This window comes from Podarcis filfolensis, assembly GCF_964270895.1.
Source record: "Podarcis filfolensis genome assembly, chromosome: Z".
NCBI lineage: Eukaryota > Metazoa > Chordata > Lepidosauria > Squamata > Lacertidae > Podarcis > Podarcis filfolensis.
In genome coordinates, this window is record NC_139617.1 from 47353212 (window position 1) to 47376012 (window position 22801).

Consider the following 22801-nt stretch of genomic DNA (forward strand, 5'->3'; position numbering starts at 1 on the left):
GAATGCTGGTGTGCTTATTTTAAAAACGTTTTTTAGTGAAGAAACTTACTGTGTTCTATTCTTTTTTTGTGTGTGAACTGCTTTAAGGTCTTCTACAATCAAGCGGCATATAAATATTATGAAATGAAACTAAACGAAATAATCAATCAATTAATAATCTGGCCTTCTGTATTTTGGGAGACCGCTGGGGGCACAGCCTGCTTCAGAATGAAGTGCGCCTACCTATCTCGGGCACGGAGAGCGCCACTGTCATGGCTACACAGACGAAGAACGCAGGCAGCAGGATCTGGGAGAAGAGGGCCTTGGTGTTCCGCTTGGCACAGTGGAACCGCTTGACGATGAGCCCGTGGAATTGGCGCAGCTTGAGCCAAGAGCCCTCCAGCTTGATGCTTCCCTGTCCCACCAGCGCATGTTCATCCAGGTCCGCCTCTGGGTCTGCAGCGGGAAAGAGCAGAGGGGAGACTGAGGCTTCTCTTTCTCTCTCTCGTAGGGTGGGGTCCAAAAACAACAGGATGCAGGCAGATATATGACCCCCACCTACCGAAAACAGGCAGAAGAGGAGCCCACATGGAAGTCCCAGAGACACGGGGCCTATAGGAGTGGTACCCCATAGAGTGGCATTCATGTGGTGCTTTGAGTCCTGCGCCTTCTCCTGCCCCCCCTCACCTCCTGCAGTCTTCCCCACTGTCAAAATGCTTTACTTAATGCAACTTAACACACATTTAATTCGTGCAATTTCAGCTTTATGTGGTGGATGGCTAACCAGTCAAAATCACAAATGTTAAATGCATAGAAGGCGGAGAGCTTTAAAAGCTCTTTTTGTGCAGGGTTTTCCCAGCGCGGAAAGAGCTTTTAAGATCTCCTCCTTGCTTACCAGACTATGGTGGGGTCTTGTCAGATCTCCTGGGTCCATCCGAGTTTCCGCAAGAGCCTCCAAGAGCCCAGTAAGCAAGGCAGGGAGCTTAAAACCTACATGCCTTGCTGGGGAGGGTAAGACTCATTTGGGTCACTCCAGGAGGCAAGTTTGCTTGTGTAGGGTCAGTTCCAAGCGGGTGCTTTGATATTAAACAATTTTGGCTTTAAATGCCCTCCCTGAAACGTAACCCCCGCATAAGATGTGAGTTGGCTGTATTATTATTATTATTATTATTATTATTATTATTATTATTATTATTACATTTATTTATCGCCCAGCATTTGCCAGCAGGCCCCATGGTGGATTACAGCAATTTAAATCCGGAATAAAAAAACACCACACACACAGTTGAAGCACTTTGCATTTACATAAACAGGGTGGGTTCTGAAGAAACACATATCAGGTGTCAAAGGCCAGGGTACAGCGGTAACCTTTAGCATTCCCCAAAAGCTGTATGGTGAGGGTGCCAGATACAACTTTCTGGGGAGGGAATTCCACAGCTTAGGGTCAGAGAAGACCCTCTCTCGGGCCACCACTCCAAACCTCTGAGGGCTGTGGAACTACCAAGAAGGCCATCTCTGATGATCTCAGCACCTGGAAGGGTCTGCAGGGCAGGAAGTGGTCTCTCATATATTTAGACTGGAAGCCCCTTGGGGCAGAGGTCTGGGCTTTTTATGTTTCAGTTAGTCTGGTGTCCATAAATAACCAACACTCCCCACCTGCCCACCAGGGGGAGCAAGCAGAAGCAGCCTCACAAACCAATCTGTTTAGCTCATCTTACAGATCCCTCCCTCTAAAAAAAAAAGCATCAGACCCACCTCAGACTCCCCAGTCCCCACCTCTGACAGGTGGGCACTCAAGCACCAGTCAAGGGAGGAGCAGGGTGTTCTTCACACTCTGTGCCTCACCCTCTGCCCACCAGCTGATGACACTCAGATGTGGACACAGCACAGAGGTTGCTCATCATCCTCCAAGCCCTGCTCCTGCCTGGCAGCAGCAGTGGTAGGGTTTAGGTGAGCATGGAGGGTGAAGAGTACCCTCTGCACCCCACCTGTCAGCGCCGGGGACAGTCATCCAGTCTCTGCCACTGACAGGGGGATGGGGCGCTGAGGGTGCCCTGTTCCACGCCCTGACCAGTAGTGGCTCCGTTCGTGCCGGGGGGGACGGACGGACCTAGACACACACCAGGTACTGGGGGGGGGGCGCTACACCCCTGGCTGCACCCAAGGGTACGCTAAAGGAGATTGCAGGTGTAATCTCAGAGTCTTTGCCTATGATCTTTGAGACTTCTTGGAGAACAGGTGAGGCCCCTGCAGACTAGAGGCAGGCAAATATTGCCCTCATTTTCAAAAAGGGAGAAGAAGACCTGGATAACTATCAACCAGTGAGCTTGACATCAATACCAGAAAAGGTCCTTGAACAGATAATTCAACATTTGGTCTGTGAGCACTTAGAAAACGATGCTTTTCTAAGCATGGGATGCTTTTCAACATGGGTTTCTCAAAACCAAGTCAAGCCAGACGATTCTCATTTCTTTTTTTGATGGAGTGACAAACTTGGTGGATCAGGGGAATGCTGTGTACATAGTATATCTTGATTTCAAAATCTTGATTTTGACAAAGTCCCCCATGATATCCTTGCAAGGAAGCTGGTAAAATGTGGGGTGCACGAGGTAACTGTTAGGTGGATTCGTAGCTGGTTTACTGACCAAACCCAAACCACCATTAGTGGTTCCTTGTCATCCTGGAAAAAGGTGACAAGTGCAGTGCTGCAAGGTTCTGTCCTGGGCCTGTTGTTGTTCAACATCTTTATAATTGACTTATGATGAAGGAATTTAGGGAATGTCATTTGCAGATGACACCAGACTGGGAGGGGTAGCTAATGCCACAGAAGACAGAATTGGAATTAAAAATGACCTTAACAGATTGGAGAACAGGGCCCAATCTAACAAAATCAATTTTAACAGGAACAAATGTAAGGTGTCCCAGATCAAGAGAAGTAATAGTACTACTCTATTCTGCCTTGATTGCTGAAGAATGGATGCTTTTGAATTCTGGTGCTGGAGGAGACTCTTGAGAGTCCCATGGACTGCAAGAAGATCAAACCTATCCATTCTGAAGGAAATCAGCCCTGAGTGCTCACTGGAAGGACAGATCCTGAAGCTGAGGCTCCAAGACTTTGGCCACCTCATGAGAAGAGAAGACTCCCTGGAAAAGACCCTGATGTTGGGAAAGATGGAGGGCACAAGGAGAAGGGGAAGACAGAGGACGAGATGGTGGGACAGTGTTCTCGAAGCTACCAGCATGAGTTTGACCAAACTGCGGGAGGCAGTGGAAGACAAGAGTGCCTGGCGTACTCTGGTCCACGGGGTCACGAAGAGTCGGACACAACTAAACGACTAAACAACAACAACAAATTCTGCCTTGGTCAGACCACACCTGGAGTACTGTGTCCAGTTCTGGGAACCACAATTTAAGAAAGATGCATTCAATTTGATCTGGAAGAGGTCTGGAAAGCAGACCTTATGAGAAAAGATTGAGGGAGTTGGGTTTGTTTAACCTGGAGAAGAGAAGACTGGGATGATAGCCATCTTCAAATATCTTAAGGGATATCACATGGAATATGGGGGGAAACAAGCTCATTTTACTGCTCTGGAGAGTAGCACTCAAACTAATGGCTTCAAGTTACAAGAAAAGAGATTCTGACTAAACATCTGAAAAAACTTTCTGACAGTAAGAGGTGTTAGACAGTGGAACGGTGTCCCTCAGGAAGTTGTGGGCTCTCCTTCCTTGGAGGTTTTTAAGCAGAGGTTGGATGGCCATCTGTCAAGGATGCTTTAGCTGAGATTTCAGCAATGCAGGGGGTTGGACTTGAAGACTCTGGGGGTCCCTTCCAACTCTACAGTGGCATGATTCTAAGTGCTAGCTCCACACCCTGTTAGGGTGAAAGCACTTGCAGCTGAGTCCCATCATGTTAAGTATAATGGTTTAATGGACACTGAAATGGACAATACCTGTTATGTATATTGCTGAAGGTTTAACTGGAAAATCCCATTGCTTCAGCTGAGATTCCTGCATTGGTTGGGCTGGAATTGGTTGGTCTCTTCTATGGTTCTATGATTCTAAGCCCACGGCCCCAAATCCTTAAGGTTTCCAGGTGAGACATTCTCCCCTCACACCTCTGCAGCCACAGTGTAGGATCTCTTCCCCCCCCGCCCCCCGCCACACCACAGTGCCCTCCTCCCGGGGTGGGGAACACGCAAGGTCTCTCACGTGTTACAAACCTTGCAGACTGACGTTATCAGGGTCTTGCGGGTTATCAAACAACGGAGAGTAATCCCCATAGAACTCCGAATAAGCCCCACCTTCATCGCCTCTCACAGAGCCGGCTGAGGACGATGACTGCAGTGACGTCTGAGACTGGGTGAGCTGGGAGCAGGCCCGCAGGTTCCCCTGGTCTGCCTCAGGCTTCTCAAGCGTCTCTGCCCCTAGGAGGAGTTCCCCGTTAGCCTCAGCCTTGGGGCCCAGTTGGGAGTCGGGCAGAGGGAAGCTGTCCTTTTGGGACTCTTTCACATCTGTAAGGGATGGAGAAAGAGTGAAGGTTATTTATTCAGTGCAGTCACAGAAGAATGCCCCGAGAGGCTTTCAAGACAACAGCTCGCTTCCCCCCCACCCTTAAGAGACAAAATTTGTTCTGATGGATTACCAACCAAAAAAGCTCAGATTACAGCGGAGTAGTGGAAAATAGGGTTTGGTTTGAGCCCAACAGTACGTACATAGTCAATTTTATGAGCTACAGTTCAGTAGCCTTTTTATTTGGTTTTACAGTTTGTTCAAAATGAGCAGGTTCCTTTTTCTTAAACCTTTCTTAAGTTCACAAAGTAATTGAAATACTTTACAACAAAACAAAGCAAAGCATCAGGTGGAGACTTGCTATTACAGGTCCACAGTATGTGTTTGGATGTGACATTGGAACATGAAGACGTTCAGTCTAAAGCCAGATAAGAAAATAAGATTAATGTTCTCACAGTGGAACGTTCTCCCTCGGGAGGTTGTGTCCTTCCTTGGAAGTTTTTAAGCAGAGGTTTGGAGGCCATCTGTCATGGATGCATTAGTTAAGATTTTGCATTGCAAGGGGTTGGACAAGATGACCCCCAGGCCAAGGTCTATTCCAACTCCACAATTCTATGATTCTTACCGACATCACTGTTCTCCAGAGACTGGTCTTCCTCTGAGACTTTGAGGAAAACCTCTTCCAGGGTAGTGTCCATCAACCCAAAACTGGTCAGGTCTAGGTCATCCAAACTGTGCTCCAGGTGCTAAAGAAACAGAATGGGAGGAAACCAGAGGGGAGTCAACACAGGTGTGTCCATCTAACCTCCACTAGACACCACGCACTGCTAATAGTAAAAATATTCTGGATCAGCCAAGAGCATCCTTCTTTGAGCACACCACCCAGGCACAAGGTTCCCGTGTCAAAGCCTCATGGTATGATGTTATTGGTGGAACACCTGTCCTGTTGGGATGGGCAAAATGAAGTTACACATTCATTTATTTAGTAGATTCGTATCCTGCTTTTCAACCAGAGTCTTCCAAAGCAGCTAACTACATTTAGGAAAAATGCAACAGATGCATCAGGCACCACACGTTCACAAAAGTGAACACTGAAGCAGGTGTTGGCTGCCATCAGATGCTCCTTTACACATTTAATATGGTAGCAGTTGGCTCTGCAGAAAGAGGGGAAAGCCTGACTGGAGCAGGCCCTGATCTTGCCCTCCACGTTCTTCAGACAATGCACAACTACCTTTTGGAATTCACAGCCACAAGACGTGCTGATAGCCACTGATTTAAAGGGTGCTAGCAGTGCTTTTTCTTCTTCTGGGGGTACTTGAGGGTACCCACACCCCCGCCCCATGTTAAAGGTGTGGCACTTAATCTAACAACTTCATAGTGAGAACTGGTACCTTTTTTCTATAAAAAAGCACTGAGTGCTAAAAAATAAAATAAATCACAGATGAGAAGGCTATCAATGGCTCCTAGACATGATAGCTATAGAGTATTCCACATTCAGAGCCAGTCTACCTCTGAGTATCAGTTGCTGGGGAGAGTAACAGAGGGGATGAGCTATTGTCCATGACCTAATTATTGGGTTCACATAGGCAGCTTGTAAAACAGTTCACAAAAAGAATAAAACATCTATTTGAAACATTCAAAAAATAATTAAAATTACTGATACTCTACTGCATTAAAACACATGTCAATGTTCTACATATTTGGGTAGACTCATCTAAACAAAAGATGTTAGTGAGTGCCAAAAACAAGTACAGTGGAGGAGTCTGCCTGATGTCAACAGGCAGGGAGTTCTGAAGTGTGTGGGTGCTGCCACACTAAAAGATCACTTTCTTGCAAGTGCGAAATGGATATTATGTGGGAACTGTAACTGTGCTGGTTCTCCAGATGGAAGTGGTTGAGTGGGCATGGGACAAGGCAATCTCGAAGGCAAATTTCTGTTTGCTGGAGAAAGGTGTGGAGATCACAACACAGGAATATGGAGATCAGTCACCTTCACCGTATGTACTTTTTTCGGTTCTTACTAAAAACATTCTTGTTAAAATAAGCCTACCCAGATGTTTAGAAAGTTGAGGTGAGTTTAATTCTGTTTCTAGTCTACTGTTTTAACTTTTTGAAAGCTTTGATTTATAGCAGTTAATCTTTCTCATTGATAATTTTATTGCTTTATCTTAAAAAAAAATGCTTTGGGGGTGCTTTTTTTTTTTGCAATCAAGCGGCATATAGGTTTTATGCAATAAGCAAACAAGAAAACCAACGAACAATCCATTATTGTTTTAAAACATTTCTTAAGTGCCTACCAAACAACCCCTAAAACCCTGTAATTCACATGCCCAGGCCTTTGAGGGTGTGACTACAGATCCAAAATTTAAACCAAACCCTATGTGCCCCAATTTAAAGATGTCTGCAAATGGGACATGAAGGCTGGCAACATAAATGCCCCCCCCATATAGGAATCACTTGCAAACGACCACAGTGCCTGGAGACAGACAATCAGGTTGTGCATCCACAGCAGTGTCCAGAGGAGGAATGACAGCTGGGAGGAACACAGAAAGAATAAACGTCCGGGTGCACCTGCAGCAGCACAACTGGATGCCTTCCTTTGCCCCAGCTGCAACAAAACATGTCTCTCCCATATCAGTCTCCACAGCCACAGCAGGCGCTGCAACTCTTCAACGGTTTGACTTCACCCCCAAAGGTGCACTCCTCCATTGTCACATGAGACAGATGGATGCCAGCCAACTAGTCCTGTCCACCCCCCTTTTGTTTATTCACCAACTGCCTGGTACCTGGAAGAGCCTTTCGAAACAGCCCTTCTTGACTGCTTCACTGGGGAGGATGTAGGAGAGCTCTGTGTTGGTGTTAGAGATGAGGAGGCAGGAAGCAACATACTTCTTGATGAACTGTGTGACTCGTGCTTCGGAGCAAGGGCTGATGGAAGACTGGCAGGGAGAGCTGTGGGTCTGCCCAGAGTCTAAATGAAGAGGAGGGGGTGGGGGAGAAGGAGAAAAAGATTATTTATTTGCTGTCACCTTATATCAGTTTACAACCAGGAACATTAACAAAAATACAAATATGCATATCATAAGCACATAAGGACATAAGAATAGCCTGTTGGATCTGGCCAGTGACACATCTAGTCCAGCATCCTGTTTTCATGGTGGTCAAGCAGATTCTTCAATGGGAAACCCGCAAGCAAAACATGAGCACAAGAACCTTCAGATTCAGAATCATTTATTGCCTCAAACCATGGAAGCAGAGCAGGGCCATTGTGGCTCGTAGTCATTCATGGCATTGCTCTCCTCCATGAATTCGTCCAATTCTCTTTTAAAGCCATCCAAGTTGGTGGCCATCACTGTCCCCTGCAGGAGGGAGGTTCTACAGTTTATAACGATGTGCTGCATGAATAAGTACTTTCTTCCGACATAAATCGTCCAACATTCAACCTCATTTGATGTCCACAAGTTCTAGTGTCATGAGGGAGGGAGAAAACTTCTCTATTCACTTTCTCTAATGAGAACGGCTGTATCAAAAAACATTGTCACTTGCACTGTGGTTGACCCTGAAGCAGAGTGACCGTAAGAGACTCAGCAGAGCAGCCAGGGAGGGAGTGTTTGATGGGATGTATTAGGCCTTTCCTAGCCCCTTGACAGAAACCACAGTAGAAATGGACATGCTAGATGGAGCAGTTGTCACAAGGGCAGCAGCCATTGGGTTTTTACTGCATCTTCCATCTAATCAATTAAACCTGGCCAAAGAGGAAGGCCTCCTATATTTAGGGATCGTTAACCATCCCAAGTATGGCTTTCCATCCTTATGGGTTGGTGGGCCCAGAACAGTTGGGGAGTGTCACCCAATAGAAAACTGATGGCATATAAAACAAGGAAAGATAAAAATAAGCACTGCCTCACACAACACAGAAAAGCCTTATGGGATTTGCGTGGTCCAATAAAGACCTCCGTCTGAGCTGGCTTTAAGTGGAAACTAGACAAAGATATGGGACAGGAAGATGAGGAGGAGGAGCTTATCAACAACCACTAATGCAAACCGCTATATGGAACCTCCATGTACAGGAGCAGTCTGCACTAGAGTGTTAGAAATTGAGCACCAACAAACAAGGGGGGCCAGAGTCAAATTGCTCTTTAAACAAAGAACAGTTGTCTGGTCCTGGAGCCCCTGAAACCACGACACCCAACACTGACCAGCATTGGCTCGGGCGTCCGACTGCTTCTTAACGACGGTAAGCTTGTACCCGTCACCGTAGGTGCTCTTCAGAAAGAGGGGGGACCCGCAGCACTTCAGCTTCCCATGAGAGATGATGGCGATGCGGTCACCCAGGAGGTCAGCCTCATCCATGTGGTGCGTGGACAGGAGGATAGTCCTTCCTGTGAGAAAAGGGTTAGGGTTAGGTAAAGGGGCTGTCACAGAGGCATGAAGGACAGGGCAACAGCCCCTCACAAAAGGACACATTACTCAACCACAATGTTCTGGGGAAAGACAATCTTCTGCATCATGCACTCACATTCACTGGAGGTTTTTAAGCAGAGGCTGGATGGCCATCTGTCAGGGATGTTTTAGCTGAGAGTCCTAAATTGCACGGGGTTGGACTAGGTGACCCTCAGGGTCCCTTCCAACTCTAAGATTGACTCTCAAGTTCCTTATTGACACAAAGATGAACTAGTTGTCCACCCCAAGGCTCACATTCACACTGTGCATTTAAAGCAGTGCCAAGCCGCTTTGCAGTGCTGGCTCCCCACCACCGCATTCCAGAAAGGTCAGCCGAACTGACACAAGGGAAGGAAAAAGGATAATAATAATAATAAATTCTATTTATACCCCGCCCTCCCTGGCCAGAGCTGGGCTCAGGGTGGCTAACACCAATAAAATTACAATAAAAACATAATGGGGGGAGGGGAGAACAACAACAAAACAATTTAAAATACAGGTTAAAATGCAATTTAAAATTCAGCCTCATTTTAAAAGTAGCCCATGGATCAAAACTGTAAGGGGAGGGAAACATAAGGGTCAGACTGAGTCCAAACCAAAGGCCAGGCGGAACAGCTCTGTCTTGCAGGCCCTGCAGAAAGATGTCAAGTCCTGCAGGGCCCTGGTCTCTTGGGACAGAGCATTCCACCAAGTTGGGGCCAGTACTGAAAAGACCCTGGCCCTAGTTGAGACCAATCTAACCACCTTGCAACTTGGGACCTCCAAAGTGTTGTTATTTGTGGACCTTAAGGTCCTCCACAGGGCGTACCAGGAGAGGCGGTCCCATAGGTACGTGGCTCCTAGGCCACATAGGGCTTTAAAAGATGTGGGTGGGTAGCTGGTGCACCCCACCTGTCAAGCCCCAGCAGAGTGAGGCAGCACCCATTTATCTCGCTTACCTTGTTTGTATTTGAGGATGAGGTCCCAAATAGCTCTCCGTGCATAGGGGTCCACGCCAGCAGTGGGCTCGTCCAAGATGACAGCCCGGGACCCTCCGACAAAGGCAATGGCCACCGACAGCTTCCTCTTCATCCCTCCTGACAGCGTCTGCACTAGGGAGTGGCACTTGTGGGTCAGCTCCAGGTCTTCAATCATCCTGGAGGAACACAATGACATGGGTGGGTAGGGGGTTTAGTCTTCCAAAGTGGCCAAGTCTGACCCTAGAACTTTGTGGGCTCCTCCACAAAGGGATGAGAGGAGGACAGCATTCCCTTTGCCCCTCTCCCAAATACTGGCCTCCCCTCTCTCCACCCCAAAGTATGATGAGCCTACCCCAACCTGGTTTGTGTCTCCCCGCCCCTTAACCTGGTGTTTCAGGCTACAAAATGGCCACGCTAACTGGCTGGTGGGAATGGCACGCCAAAACATCTGCGTCCTCATCAAGGGCACTGGGTTGGGGCAGGCAGGATTAATGTCTGGGGTTGTACAAATAATAATATGGGAGACCTGAGGATGAGGTTAGCCATCTGTGCACCATTTCTGAATTCTGGGTGCATGTGCAGGTCTTCAACCCCAACCTACATAGCCATGGGACACTGCTCCTGCCAGCCACTGGGGTTCCCTCCCCTGCCAGGGTCGATTGCTATACACGAGATAGAATCATAGAATCGCAGAGTTGGAAGGGATCCCAAGGGTCATCTAGTCTGTTATAGGAATTCTAAGGTCTATATATATATCTCATTACACACTCCCTCCCTTACTGCTCTGCTGAATCTCTTAGGCTCGCTCTGCTTCAATTAGCCAATCCCAGAGCAAGTGGCAATGTTTTTGGATACAGCCGTTATCATTAGACTACCCATGATTGCCATATATATATATATATATATATATATATATATATATATATATATATAAAATACTGCTTAGCATTATTATCATTTTTAGTTGAATTAATGTATATTTTTCATTAAATCTATTAATTGCTATAAAATGTTATAATGGTCTGTTGACTGCAGAGGAAGTGTCTGGTGCAGAGGAGAGGGATGGGCTGAGCCTGCCTACTTGTCCATCTCCTTGCGTATCTCGTCTTCTGCCATGCCTTTGAGCTGCGAGTAGAACCACAGGTGCTCCTCCACAGTCAGCTTGTCAAAAAGCACGTTGTGCTGCGGGCACATGCCCAGGTTCTTCCGGATCTCATCCATCTCCGTCCGGATGTCGTGGCCATAAATGGTAGCCGAGCCAGAGGTTGGAGGGAAGAGGCCTGTCAGGATGGACCTAAGAGGGAAGGGAGGGAGAGACATCATCAAGCCACACCCACCTACAGCCCATCAACACAGGGGCAAAGAGAAGGGGCCACAAGGTGATTCATCATTTCATTTCATTTCATTTCATTATATTTGATAAATTAGGCTGGCTCTCTCCTTGCTGTCCTTCTGCCGGCAGGTGAAGACTTTTTTTATTTCAACAGGCCTTTGGGAGCAGACTGGAAAGGGCTACTGCTGTTAATATTGTTGTTATTATTGGTATTTGCATGTCATGGACTGGCTGGATGCAGGAGTGGTGGAAGGAACTATTAGAGGTTACTGTCCACACACTTTCGCTGCACAGATACTCTTTTAAACTGTTTAGCAGAGCAATCTTCCTGGAAGCAGTGGACAATAACAAAAGTTGCTCTAAAGATGACTCACAAACTCTGTGAAGTCTCGGTCAAGAGATGTTATTCCCAGACCGGGTACAAGCATTATGGTAGCAAATACATTTTCGATGGTTAAAATAAACAGCAATTAACAGCACACTTTCAAACAAAAGTCTCTCTTATCTCCCACACTTCGTAAATTACTGGAACGGTCCTTCAACAGATTTTACAGGCAGCACATCTGCCATCAGGTGTCTGCAAAAACGAAGCCGAGTGGTCTTCTTCTTATTGGCACTTCCAGCTGATGCTAATTAGGCTCAGAGTGCCACTCCCATATGTACAGGAAAACTCTGGAACCTTTTAGAAACTTTCTACTTGTTTCTGGAAGAATGATTCCCTAACAGGAACCAGCTGGGAAACCACCAGAGGAAGGCTTAGAGTCCAGGGATTGGTGGTAGGACAACAATGAGTGGCCACAGGGAGAAAAAAGAGGCAAGGGGAAGTATTGGAAGCTGAAGGGGTAACAGGGTTTAGTGAGAGGTGAGAGTCTGTGGCAGAGATAAGTCCAGAATCAGAGGCAGAAGCTGAAGCAGGAGAAGAGGGAGGCCAAGAGGCAGAGATGAGCCACACTGGTGAAGGCTCTGGAGGAGAAAGATAATTGGGGCAGTTTCCTTTCTCACTGGCAGAATCTGCACAGATTTAGCAAGGTATCTGATGGACTTTGGCCTCTCCCTGCCACCCGGCCCCTGCCATCCTGCAGTTTTGTGATTTTGGTGCTCACCAAAACCCAAGCTGACACACTTACATGGTTGTGGTCTTGCCAGCTCCGTTGTGGCCCAGGAAAGAGACCACCTGGTTCTCGTAGAGGTAGAGGCTCAGCTTGTTCAAAGCCAACTTCTTGTCTGTCTTGTAGATCTTGGTCAGTTTGTCCACACAGACCACCAGTGGAAGGTGGGTCGGCTCCTCCTCAATCCCACGAGTCTCATCTGTATGCAAAGCCAAAACGTTGGTGTGTGTGCTGGTTACTAGCCAACATGCCGCAAAACACAGAGTGCTAAGACCACCCCAACATGAGTTGCAAGCTTGCAAATGGCAACTACTACAACAAAATACTAGCTGGTACAGTACGATCACATTTTATGTGGGGGTTATGTTTCAGGGATGATATGTATATTGAAAAACACATATACTCAAAGCCCCCTGCCCCGGAACCACCCCGTGCGAGCATCCTTACTTTTTGAAGCCTTTGAGCTCTCCGCTTTGCTTATTTGGGAAAGGCCCACTCAGCACATGGGCTCTTGCAGGATCTCGCAGGATGACCGAGTTTCTGTAAAATCTTCCAGAGCTGGTGTGCTGAGAGGACCTTGCTTGGTAAGCAAGGTGGAGAGCTTAAGAGCTCTTTAGCGCCAGGTTTCCCTGGCATGGAAATGGTTTTTAAGTTAAATTGGCTTGTGCAATTTCAACTGATCGGCCTTCAACCATGCAAGTTAAATTGCATAAGCTGAGGTTGTGATTGTACTGTATTCTATGTTTCCACGCTGTCCCCAGCCATCCAGTGGGGCAGTTCTGCTTCTCTGTCTCACCTAGCCTTCTGTTCTCCATGGCACAAGCTTGGTCTTCCTCCATGACGCTCAGGCGGGTGGTTCGTGACCAGGGCCATGTCCACTCCCATGTCTCTGTGCGCCCATTTCCCAACCAGTAGGATTTCTGAAAGGGGAAGTACCAGGGCCTGGGAAGTCCATACATTCCTATAGGGGAGGAAGAAGAATTGGCATGAAACTGGAGCTAGGATTGGGGCAGAAACTGTGTGCTGCAGAATGATGTGGAGATGTGACCAGAACAGGACTGGAGAAGAACCAGGTTCAAACCCCCTCTCAGCTGTGAAGCTCACTGGGTGATTTTGGGTCAGCCTAACCTACCTCACATGGGGGGGGGGGCGCTGTGGGTTAAACCACAGAGCCTGGAGCTTGCCGATCAGAAGGTCGGCGGTTCAAATCCCCGCAACGGGGTGAGCTCCCATTGTTTCATCCCAGCTCCTGCCAACCTAGCAGTTCGAAAACACGTCAAAGTCCAAGTAGATAAATAGGTACTGCTCCGGCGGGAAGGTAAACGGCTTTTCTGTGTGCTGCTCTGGTTCGCCAGAAGTGGCTTAGTCCTGCTGGCCACATGACCCGGAAGCTGTACGCCGGCTCCCTCGGCCAGGAAAGCAAGATCAAGATGACCGCCACAACCCCAGAGTCGGTCATGACTGGACCTAATGGGCGGGGGTCCCTTTACCTTTAACCTACCTCACAGGATTGTTGTGGGGGGGGGAATGGGAGGGCGGGGGACCATGCACACCTTTTTGAGCTCCTTGGGGGGAAATGGTGGAGGGCAAATGCAATAAAATGGGATGAACAGAGGAAGATTTGAAAGTGAGCCTGTATGTTAGCCTAAGTCAATGGCAGTAGGAGACTGACAGATCTCAACCCTCCTCTCAGCAGGAGGCTGGGCAACCCAACAAAATCAGGTCTCCCCACCCCTCACCCCTGCACATACCTGGGTGTACAGCCTCAATGTACCATGTCAGCACCCCGTAGACTACGGCGTCAATGATCAACATCATCATGGAAAGGAGAAGGTTGAAGTCATCCCCCTCCACGGGCGACTGGCTGAAGGTGTGCCACTGGATGCCCACACCTGCCACCTCGTAGAGGGCGAAGTACTTAGAGCCCAGACCAAAGGCAGTGGTGGACATCAGAGACTGGAGAAGAACAGGGAAGGGAAGAGGGAGAAGAGACAAAGAGATGCTGCAGGGTTTTATTGGATTAAATATTTGCACGCTGCTTTCCCAACAACTAAATGGAGCTCATAGTAACTCACAACAATTAATGAGTTAGGAGGCATCCGCTAAGCCAGGATATATGATGTGCTAGGCTGCATCCACACTATAGTCAGAATTCTGCACCAGCACTGAAAACTGAAATGTGGAAGCCAGCATAAATCATGCACATGTCTGCATAATTAATCCTCCTCTTTATGCTTCTGGAGTGGGAGTAAAGAGGTCACTGAAGTCCACCCTGGGCTGGAATTTTTGGAAATACAGATCAGTCCCACTCTTCAGCAGGTTTCAGCAGCAGTTGCCACAGAGATTTCAATCTCACCATTGTAAGAGTTAGAAAACCAATTAAAAAGAATATGATGGCAAAGCTGTTCTCAAGAAACAAAATTACTGGGGCCAGCATCAAAATCTGCTTGCAGGAAGGTCAGGTTTGGAAAACAGGACAGTAATTCCTTAAGAAACAAGGAAGCTGGCCAGGAACAAACACCTGTATACTCCCCACCCCCCAAATAATTGTCTGAATTGGAAGATGTCCTGCATAGCAAACAATGGCCTGTGAATCTAGCCAGCAACTAGAAAGGCATTCTCAGAACATATGGGGCTGTCAGGCATAAATATGTGTGCCTCACTTTCCCTTCCCCTGGTTGCCTGCCAGCAAGTTACATGACGACAGATGCTATCACCATCGCCACCACCCCTGTCTGGGAGGCTACCACATCAGCTACTCACAGCAATGCACTTCTCAAATGCGGTAATCTTGTCATGCGCCACCTCTTCCCGGATGGCGACGTACATGTAAGGGACGTAGCTGAGAAAGTAGATGATGCCGCCACAGGCCGAAGCCAGCTTGGCTTTGGAATACAGCACTGACACCAGGAAGCTGAGGGAAGAAAAAGATGGGCATGCAACACAAATCTGCATTCTCCCACTGAAGGGAAAATGGCAAGTGAACAGTCTCAGGGATGGTTCACCACCCACAGAAGCTTAGCCAAGCCATCAGAACGGGTGGCAAAGCTGTGCCGCTGTTCCAGCACCCTGCGTGGCACAGTAGAGCACCTGAGATTGCTGAGGCTGGCCTCAAAGGGAAGTGAGGCTGGGCATTTGCTGGATCTCATCATGTGCCCCAGGGGCATAACTATGGCTTGGTCAGGTTGGTCCTGGAAAATCATGCCTCTCCCCTCTGGCTCGGTGTGGCCAGGAGTCAGCCCACCTGAATGTCCATGCACTTCCTGGGCCAATCCTCTGCTGCTCTGGGTGGGTGGGCGACACATGCAGGCCCCTCTGGCGAAGGAGGTACTGATGGTGGGGGTACTGATATATCTCCTTGCCAAGGGTGCAAGGGAGCCTAGGTACACCTCTGAGATGTCCCAAGGAAGATGCCATTGATTCTACTTTTAGAAAGGATGCGCAAGACAGCGGAAAGGGACTCTCCACCTGCATGCCCAGGTTAAGGGGCCTGACTGGAGTTGCCTAGCTGAAATCCTGGAGCTCCTGTCACCCACTTGAGGCACCAGCCCTGCCTCTCCATGGTGGCCATGCCAGGACGTAACAAACCCATGGGGTGAATTCAAGACATGGATAAATTTGTGCAATTAAAATTTAAAAGTTACTTGTGCAAATTGTGTGTGTGTGTACGTACACACACACACACACAGAGAGAGAGAGAGAGAGAGAGAGAATATATACACACACATTCACATATTATGTCAAAGGGCTGTATGAAGATCTCTGAAGCATAGTTTCTTAAACTGTCAGCAACCCTGACAGTTCACCAGGCTCACCAGGGTACAGGGTTGAGAACAAGTGTGGCGTGCTGGGAAGGGCCTCTTTCTTATTGAGGTGCCTGGACCACATCACTTTTTGACTGTGCATGGGACTTTCATGCCTAAAAGCTTCTTCATACCTCATAAGAAAAACCACACCTGCCTATAGAAAATTAGCATATCACCTTCTCCCTAATCTGCTAGTTTTTAAATGCATAGGGATTTTTATTATTAAGGCCAGAAGAGAGGTAGAAGAAACACATCCAGCATCAAGTGAGGCAGAAAAACAATCTGAGCCCCCAAGGTAGGGGAGGAGCCCACATCTGGTCATTTTTCGGCCTCCTTCAAGCAAGTGGTAGAAAACGACCCGCCTGGTCATGTCCCATTGCCCACTTGAGAAACACAACTGTGAATCAGGAAGCCTTCTGTTCAAATCTATTTTTCACCCTCCGCCTCTGCTTTCCTTCCCTCCCTTAACTCACCAGAACATGATGGTGGCCACAGCATAGATGGCAAGGAAGAGCCAAATTATGAAGACGTCACTGTGCATCAGAACCTTCCCGTACTTTAGAATGGCAGTCAGCGCTGTGACTGAGATGGAAAGCTGGACAAACCCTGTGATAAACCAGGCCACCCAATGCACTGCGTTGTTCAGCCCCATCATTTTCATCACCTGTGAGGAAGAAAGGTAACAGCGTCAGCCCAAGAGGCCAGATTCCATGGCCCCTAGATAGGAGCCACGGCCACCATTTATCTTCCTTTCCTGTTTAGTGAAACACAGCATGTACTGCGCACACACAATATGTGTGCAATACCAGAGCAGTTATTTTTTGCAATATTGGTATTTAACTGAATTTATTATAATTTGGATTTTTACTTTATTATTCCGCTTAGGCATTCTAATTCTTGCATGCCACTTTCTGCACCTTCCAGTTATGTGGCAGCAGGCATGTATATTCACCACCAGGGAGCGCTGATTCCAAATCAACCTGCATGGTGTGAGTGGTTAAGAGGGTTGGGATTAGGACATGGCAGACCAGGATTCAAATTCCTGCTTAATCTTGAAGTTTGCTGGGCGACCCTGAGCCAGTCACTCTCTCATCAGCCTAATCTACTTCGCAGAGTTGCTGTGAAGATAATATGGGGACAGAACCTTGTATGCCACCTTGAACTCCTTGGAAGAGAGTTGAGATATATCATGTAACTACTCATTTATTACAGTCATATGTAATAAAGAGACTTAAGAAACAGAAAAACAGCAAGAAAAAGATGATAAATAACCGCACAACAGATAAACACGCAACTCCCATGGTGGCTTTAAGTAGTTTTGTTTGCTTGGTTGTTTTAAAGCCTAGGAGAATAAGAAGGTTTTTGCTGGATGCCAAAGTGAGATTAGAGTAGGTGCCACATGAGAGCATTTGAAGCAGGAAGACTCTCTCCTCACGAAGGAGGCAGAGCCACACTTAGGCTAGCAGCTCTGTTTAACCTTAGTCCCCCAGATAGGTAATATGGGAATAGTAATACCGACCAGGGCTGCTGCAGGAACAGACATGTAACATCTGTGAAGCAAGTGCTGAGTGCTGCTATCACCAGCGAGGCATCCCTGACTTTCTCAGCCAGGAGGAAGCAAGATCTGTAAGCCACAGCATTGCATTCGCAGCTCAGTCTTGCTCTGCCATCCCAAGGGAAATGCTGTCTAAAAATCCTAATCTAGGCCATTAACCTACCATTTGTTATAATGACCACCTGCGTCCGTGTCTGCCACCTCCCCCTTCTTGATCTCACCTAATTTTCTCTTCCAGTGGCTGAGCTCAGCAGTTCGTTAGCAGGAGACGGGATGTTCTGCTGGAGCACAGCTGAGTTGGCATTTGCCATAAAAATAGGACATATATACTGCAAAAACAAACCAGCCTTGATGGATGTTTTCACTGCCAGCCACAGAGAACCTGCTTGAACTTACTGCTCCAAGAGTTATTTGGGGGCACTGACAGTGGCTTGAAAACAGGGGTGCAGGATTTCTGAGGCCCATCAGCTGCTGTTGGGCTCCCATCCCCACCCCCTGCATGCATGGCCAATGGTCAGGGATGAAGGAAGATGCTGAAGGACCCCTGGTACCCGCCCTCCCTGGTTCAGAAGATGAGAGTCCTGCCAAATATGCTTCTCCAGAGACAAGAGTGGGAGGAGGGCCTACACTGCAAAGAGCAATCCTTCCAAACTGCCCCTGGGAAAAGAAACAACCTACTACTGTCTCTCTGTAGACCAAGGCTTCCACAATTGCACAGTTCTCTTTAGATGGTCTATTTATTCTGCTGTCTTAAGTTGCAGGATTTCTTTTTTTCTTTCTTTTTAAAAACACATCCTTATGAGAAAACCACTTTCATGTTAACATTAAAGCTCAAAAGGCGGTTTGGACAACAGCCCAGATTGGAAGGATTAATGATTTGGGAATTTCTGCGTCATTAAACTTCAGAAACTTTAGATAACAGAGTTGGATAACAGCCCGGATTGGAATGGAGCCAGGGGAAGCTGCGCTGACAAAAAGACAGTTGAAAAAAGATATATATACAAATAAAGCTGTACTCGATGGATGAAAGGATATATGATGTCTGACATGATTGAGAATTGTAGAGCCAGAGATGGAGAACTTTAAAGCGTTAAAATCGAGATGTGGAAAATATGGAAACAACGAGGAGAGGCAGGATTGAGATTTAGAGATATGCTTCAAGGTCCAGACTATGAGAAGCCCTGAAAAATTAATAATTATAATTTGGATGATAATTTGTTTTTATTTTAGTTTTTTATTTTAATTGGATTATGATTTGATATGTTAATTGGATGTTTTTTATTGGAAAATTAATAAAAATGATTTAACAAAAAAAAAAAAAAAAAGTACTTAACAACAGATCCTCCTTTATTAAGGAACCAGCCTAAAATTTTATGCCCTCTCCTCCTCCTCTTTCTTCAAATCTTTTAAACTTAGGTGTTATCTAACAGGATTGGGGGTTCTTTCAAATCTTAACACTGCAGCCTGCAGAATACAGCAACTGCCCAAGAGAGTGGCATTGCTCACACCCAGGATAAGGAACGGAGAAGCTGCTTGCAGGTGGGTTTTGGCACAGGCTGCAACCTTCTTGCAGACAAGGGTCCCGGTAGAGAGGTGGGCATGGTGCTGAAGAACAGGTCAGAGAGACAGACAGAGATGCTCAGAATGATTTTAGTGCCAGGAACCAGGCCTGGAAACTCAGTCGGGGCAGCGGGAGGGAGGGCAGGGGCTTCCATTTGCTTAGTCAGCCAAGGCTGGTACTGGCTAATTTGGGAGTTGCTATCTATTCTTCCGCATCCCTGATGGAAGCCAAAAGGAAGCAAGCCCACTTTGGCTAAAGCCAACCGAGTGGATCTGATGCAGTTTAACCCCTGTCCACACGAAAACAAGCATTTTGGGGACTGGTTTCCTTAGAAGCATCCAAAGTAATTTTGTGCCCTGTGGATTTCTCAGCCCCCAATGTGTTTATTGAATGCCTAAATAAGATTGGCTATTGATGAGAAAAATGATGAAAGCTGGACCATAAAGAAGGCTGATCGCTGAAGAATTGATGCTTTTGAATTATGGTGCTGGAGGAGACTCTTGAGAGTCCCATGGACTGCAATCTTAAGGAAATCAGCCCTGAGTGCTCACTGGAAGGACAGATCCTGAAGCTGAGACTCCAAGACTTTGGCCACCTCATGAGAAGAGAAGACTCCCTGGAAAAGACCCTGATGTTGGGAAAGATGGAGGGCACAAGGAGAAGGGGACGACAGAGGACGAGATGGTGGGACAGTGTCCTCGAAGCTACCAGTATGAGTTTGACCAAACTGCGGCAGGCAGTGGAAGACAGAAGTGCCTGGCGTGCTCTGGTCCAGGGGGTCACGAAGAGTCAGACACGACTAAACGACTAAACAACAACAACAATTGATGAGAAAATAACTCATAGCTTAAAAGCGATTCATAGAATGGGAAAAAATGGGATAGGTTTTAAGCAATATAAAGGTAAAGGGACCCCTGACCATTAGGTCCAGTTGTGACTGACTCTGGGGTTGAAGCGCTCATCTCGCTTTATTGGCCGAGGGAGCTGGCGTACAGATTCCGGGTCATGTGGCTAGCAGAACTAAGCCGCTTCTGGTGAACCAGAGCAGTGCACGGAAACACCATTTACCTTCCTGCCGGAGCGATACCTATTTATCTACTTGCACTTTGACGTGCTTTTGAACTGCTAGGTTGGCAGGAGCAGGGACAGAACAACAGGAACTCACCCCATCGCGGGGATTCGAACCGTTGACCTTCTGATCGGCAAGTCCTAGGCTCTGTGGTTTAACCCACAGTGCCACCCGCATCCCTTTTTAAGCAATATAGTGGCCATTTATTCATTATACAAATGAAACTGTATAAACTCTCCCAAGCATCTTTGCAGAAAACGCTATCCTGAAGAGTACGTCTTGAATTATATTCCTCTCTCGGAACAAACTATCTGTGATGGATAAGGAAAAGCCTTTGTGCTGGTCCTAGGACATTATATGCTGGATATGTGGATTGGTAACAATAATTTATATGATACCTGTGGAAGGGGGTGTTATATATGTTTTTTTATATTGGAGCAGATAGGAAATAATGCAACAGCTGAGCAGGATCAGACCAAAACACTCACTGAGCCTAGCATGCAGCTTTCCACACTGGCCAGCCAGATGCCACCTGGAAGACCACAAGGAGGGAGTGAAGGCAACTGCCCGCAGCATCTGGTGGCCAAAGGTACACTGCTTCTGAACATGTAAGCTCAATATTAGCCACTACGGCTATCATTGGGGCCAGGCCCTGGCAAAAGGCACAGCCCACCCACCAGAGAAACAAACTCCGCGGGCTTACCTCTTTCAAGCGGTGCTCCTTCTCTGCCACAATATGCTGAATCATCATTGCCACTGAGTAAACCCAGGAGATGACCATGCAGAGGGGCATCATGTGCTCAATGACGAACAGAAAGCTGCAGGGAGGAAGAGGAAGGGGCAAAGTAACCTACCACAGGTTTCACCAACTGGGTGCCTTCCAGCTTCCCTGGGGCTACTGGGAGATGCTGTCCAAAACATTTGGAGGGCACCAGGCTGGTAAAGCCTGACACATAAAAGCAGGAAAAGGGTCCTCGAGGTATCCTGTTGGTCAAGGAAATTCTGCCTCCTTCCCTACAGACCCCTCAGGCGCTAAGATTGGCAGTAAGGGCCCTCTTGGTTTTTGCACTTCCCTCTGAATTTTGAGGGTAGCAGTAGGTCAGGAGAGGGTCTTCTCTGTAGCAGTTCCTAATCTGTGGAACTCTCTCCATGGAGGTGCATCTGGAACCTTCATTGCACAGCTTCTGGAGAATGCTAAAGATGCACCACTTTACCCTGGTGTTTGATATTTGAGGGGTGCATATTTTTAGACCCTACCTTATTTTGGTGATTGTGAGCTGTTTTAACCTGTTTCTAATATTGTGTTTTAGTGTTATAACCCACCCTAGGACCTTAAGGTGAAGGGCAGTTTAATAATAATAATAATAATAATAATAATAATAATAATAATAATAGCAGGAAAGCTATAGTCAAGCCAGCAGAAGCAGCTTATGACTCTGCCCTCAGGGCAACACAGCCTCCTGACTCTACTCAAAGTTTCTCCCAAAGTTAGGAAGAAAGTCAGGCTGCAGTTTGACCTTGGGATAAGAGGACCTCTAGCATCACCCTTGCAACTTCATCCCAGTGCTGTAAGAAGAGAGGGACCCTCATACCCTGACAGTGAGAGTATGAGACATTTATGACATTGTTTCCAACATTATTGGTCAACCACTGGACCCAAACTTTGCTTTGGCCCTTCCGCCAATAGAGGGCGATCTGGACCATTCCCCTATTCAGAGATCACACACCGACACACACACCCTGCCCTGGAAAGACCAAAAGGCCATCTCTGATGGGATGGCAAGGGGAAAGTTTGAGATTTGGCTCTTTCTGAGCACCTATCACAACACAGGAGAGTTGTTAAGAGGCCAGAATAAACACAAAACAAAACAAAACGGACTTCTCTGTCTCTTTTGCTCACACACAAACACACTTCTAAGGACTCACTCATCGCGGGTGTAGCACGGGTATGGAAACATCTGCACGTAGTTTCCGGGTTCAACCACATCGTGGCCCACGAAGGTGTTGATGATGGCTCGCTCCATCATATCTAGCGAGGGAGAGAGAAAGACCCCAAATATCTGTCACCCACTTTGTTCACGGCACCTCTCGGCTGTCACCTCATACCAGCCATGCTTAAGACATGGAAAAGGTCCTTGCACCCAGGGGATTCAGGCAGGGAGACCAGAGGGCTTTGCTCTGCTCTAGACCACCATTGTGGCCACTTGGCCAGGGGGCAGGAGCTGCTGGTCTGCTGGCTCTTCAGCCACACCACTGCAGATGGCTAGTGGGCAATATTGCAAGGAGGGGCTCAGTTGGGATCAGGTGGTATCAAGGGGCCAATGCAGCTTCACCTGACCCTCTGCATTTGCCTCTTGAGGCTGTGGTCCAACCATCACATAAACTTGACCACATCTAAAAATTTTGTGTTTTCTGTTTTGCCATTTCCAATGTGGTTACTTCTGCTGCTGACAAAGGCAGTCTGCACTGCAGCTGGCC

The 22801-nt window shown here is 47.3% G+C and overlaps 1 protein-coding gene across 3 annotated transcripts in view; it reads right to left on the reverse strand.

Moving 5' to 3' along the window:
- Positions 1-22801, reverse strand: part of ABCA2 (ATP binding cassette subfamily A member 2) — a 103294-nt gene that overhangs the window by 27245 nt on the left and 53248 nt on the right. For 2 of the 3 annotated variants that reach the window (XM_083597103.1, XM_083597104.1), the window contains 14 exons: positions 22250-22352; positions 21027-21141; positions 16612-16802; positions 15096-15246; positions 14084-14288; positions 13129-13293; positions 12351-12531; positions 10972-11184; positions 9870-10066; positions 8688-8870; positions 7275-7459; positions 5114-5234; positions 4200-4490; positions 223-435 (listed from right to left, as the gene is read on the reverse strand). In XM_083597103.1, the coding sequence (XP_083453229.1) occupies positions 223-435; positions 4200-4490; positions 5114-5234; positions 7275-7459; positions 8688-8870; positions 9870-10066; positions 10972-11184; positions 12351-12531; positions 13129-13293; positions 14084-14288; positions 15096-15246; positions 16612-16802; positions 21027-21141; positions 22250-22352 (2514 nt within the window). The remainder of the gene's footprint in view (positions 1-222; positions 436-4199; positions 4491-5113; positions 5235-7274; positions 7460-8687; positions 8871-9869; positions 10067-10971; positions 11185-12350; positions 12532-13128; positions 13294-14083; positions 14289-15095; positions 15247-16611; positions 16803-21026; positions 21142-22249; positions 22353-22801) is intronic. The other variant, XM_083597105.1, reaches the window with a different exon arrangement.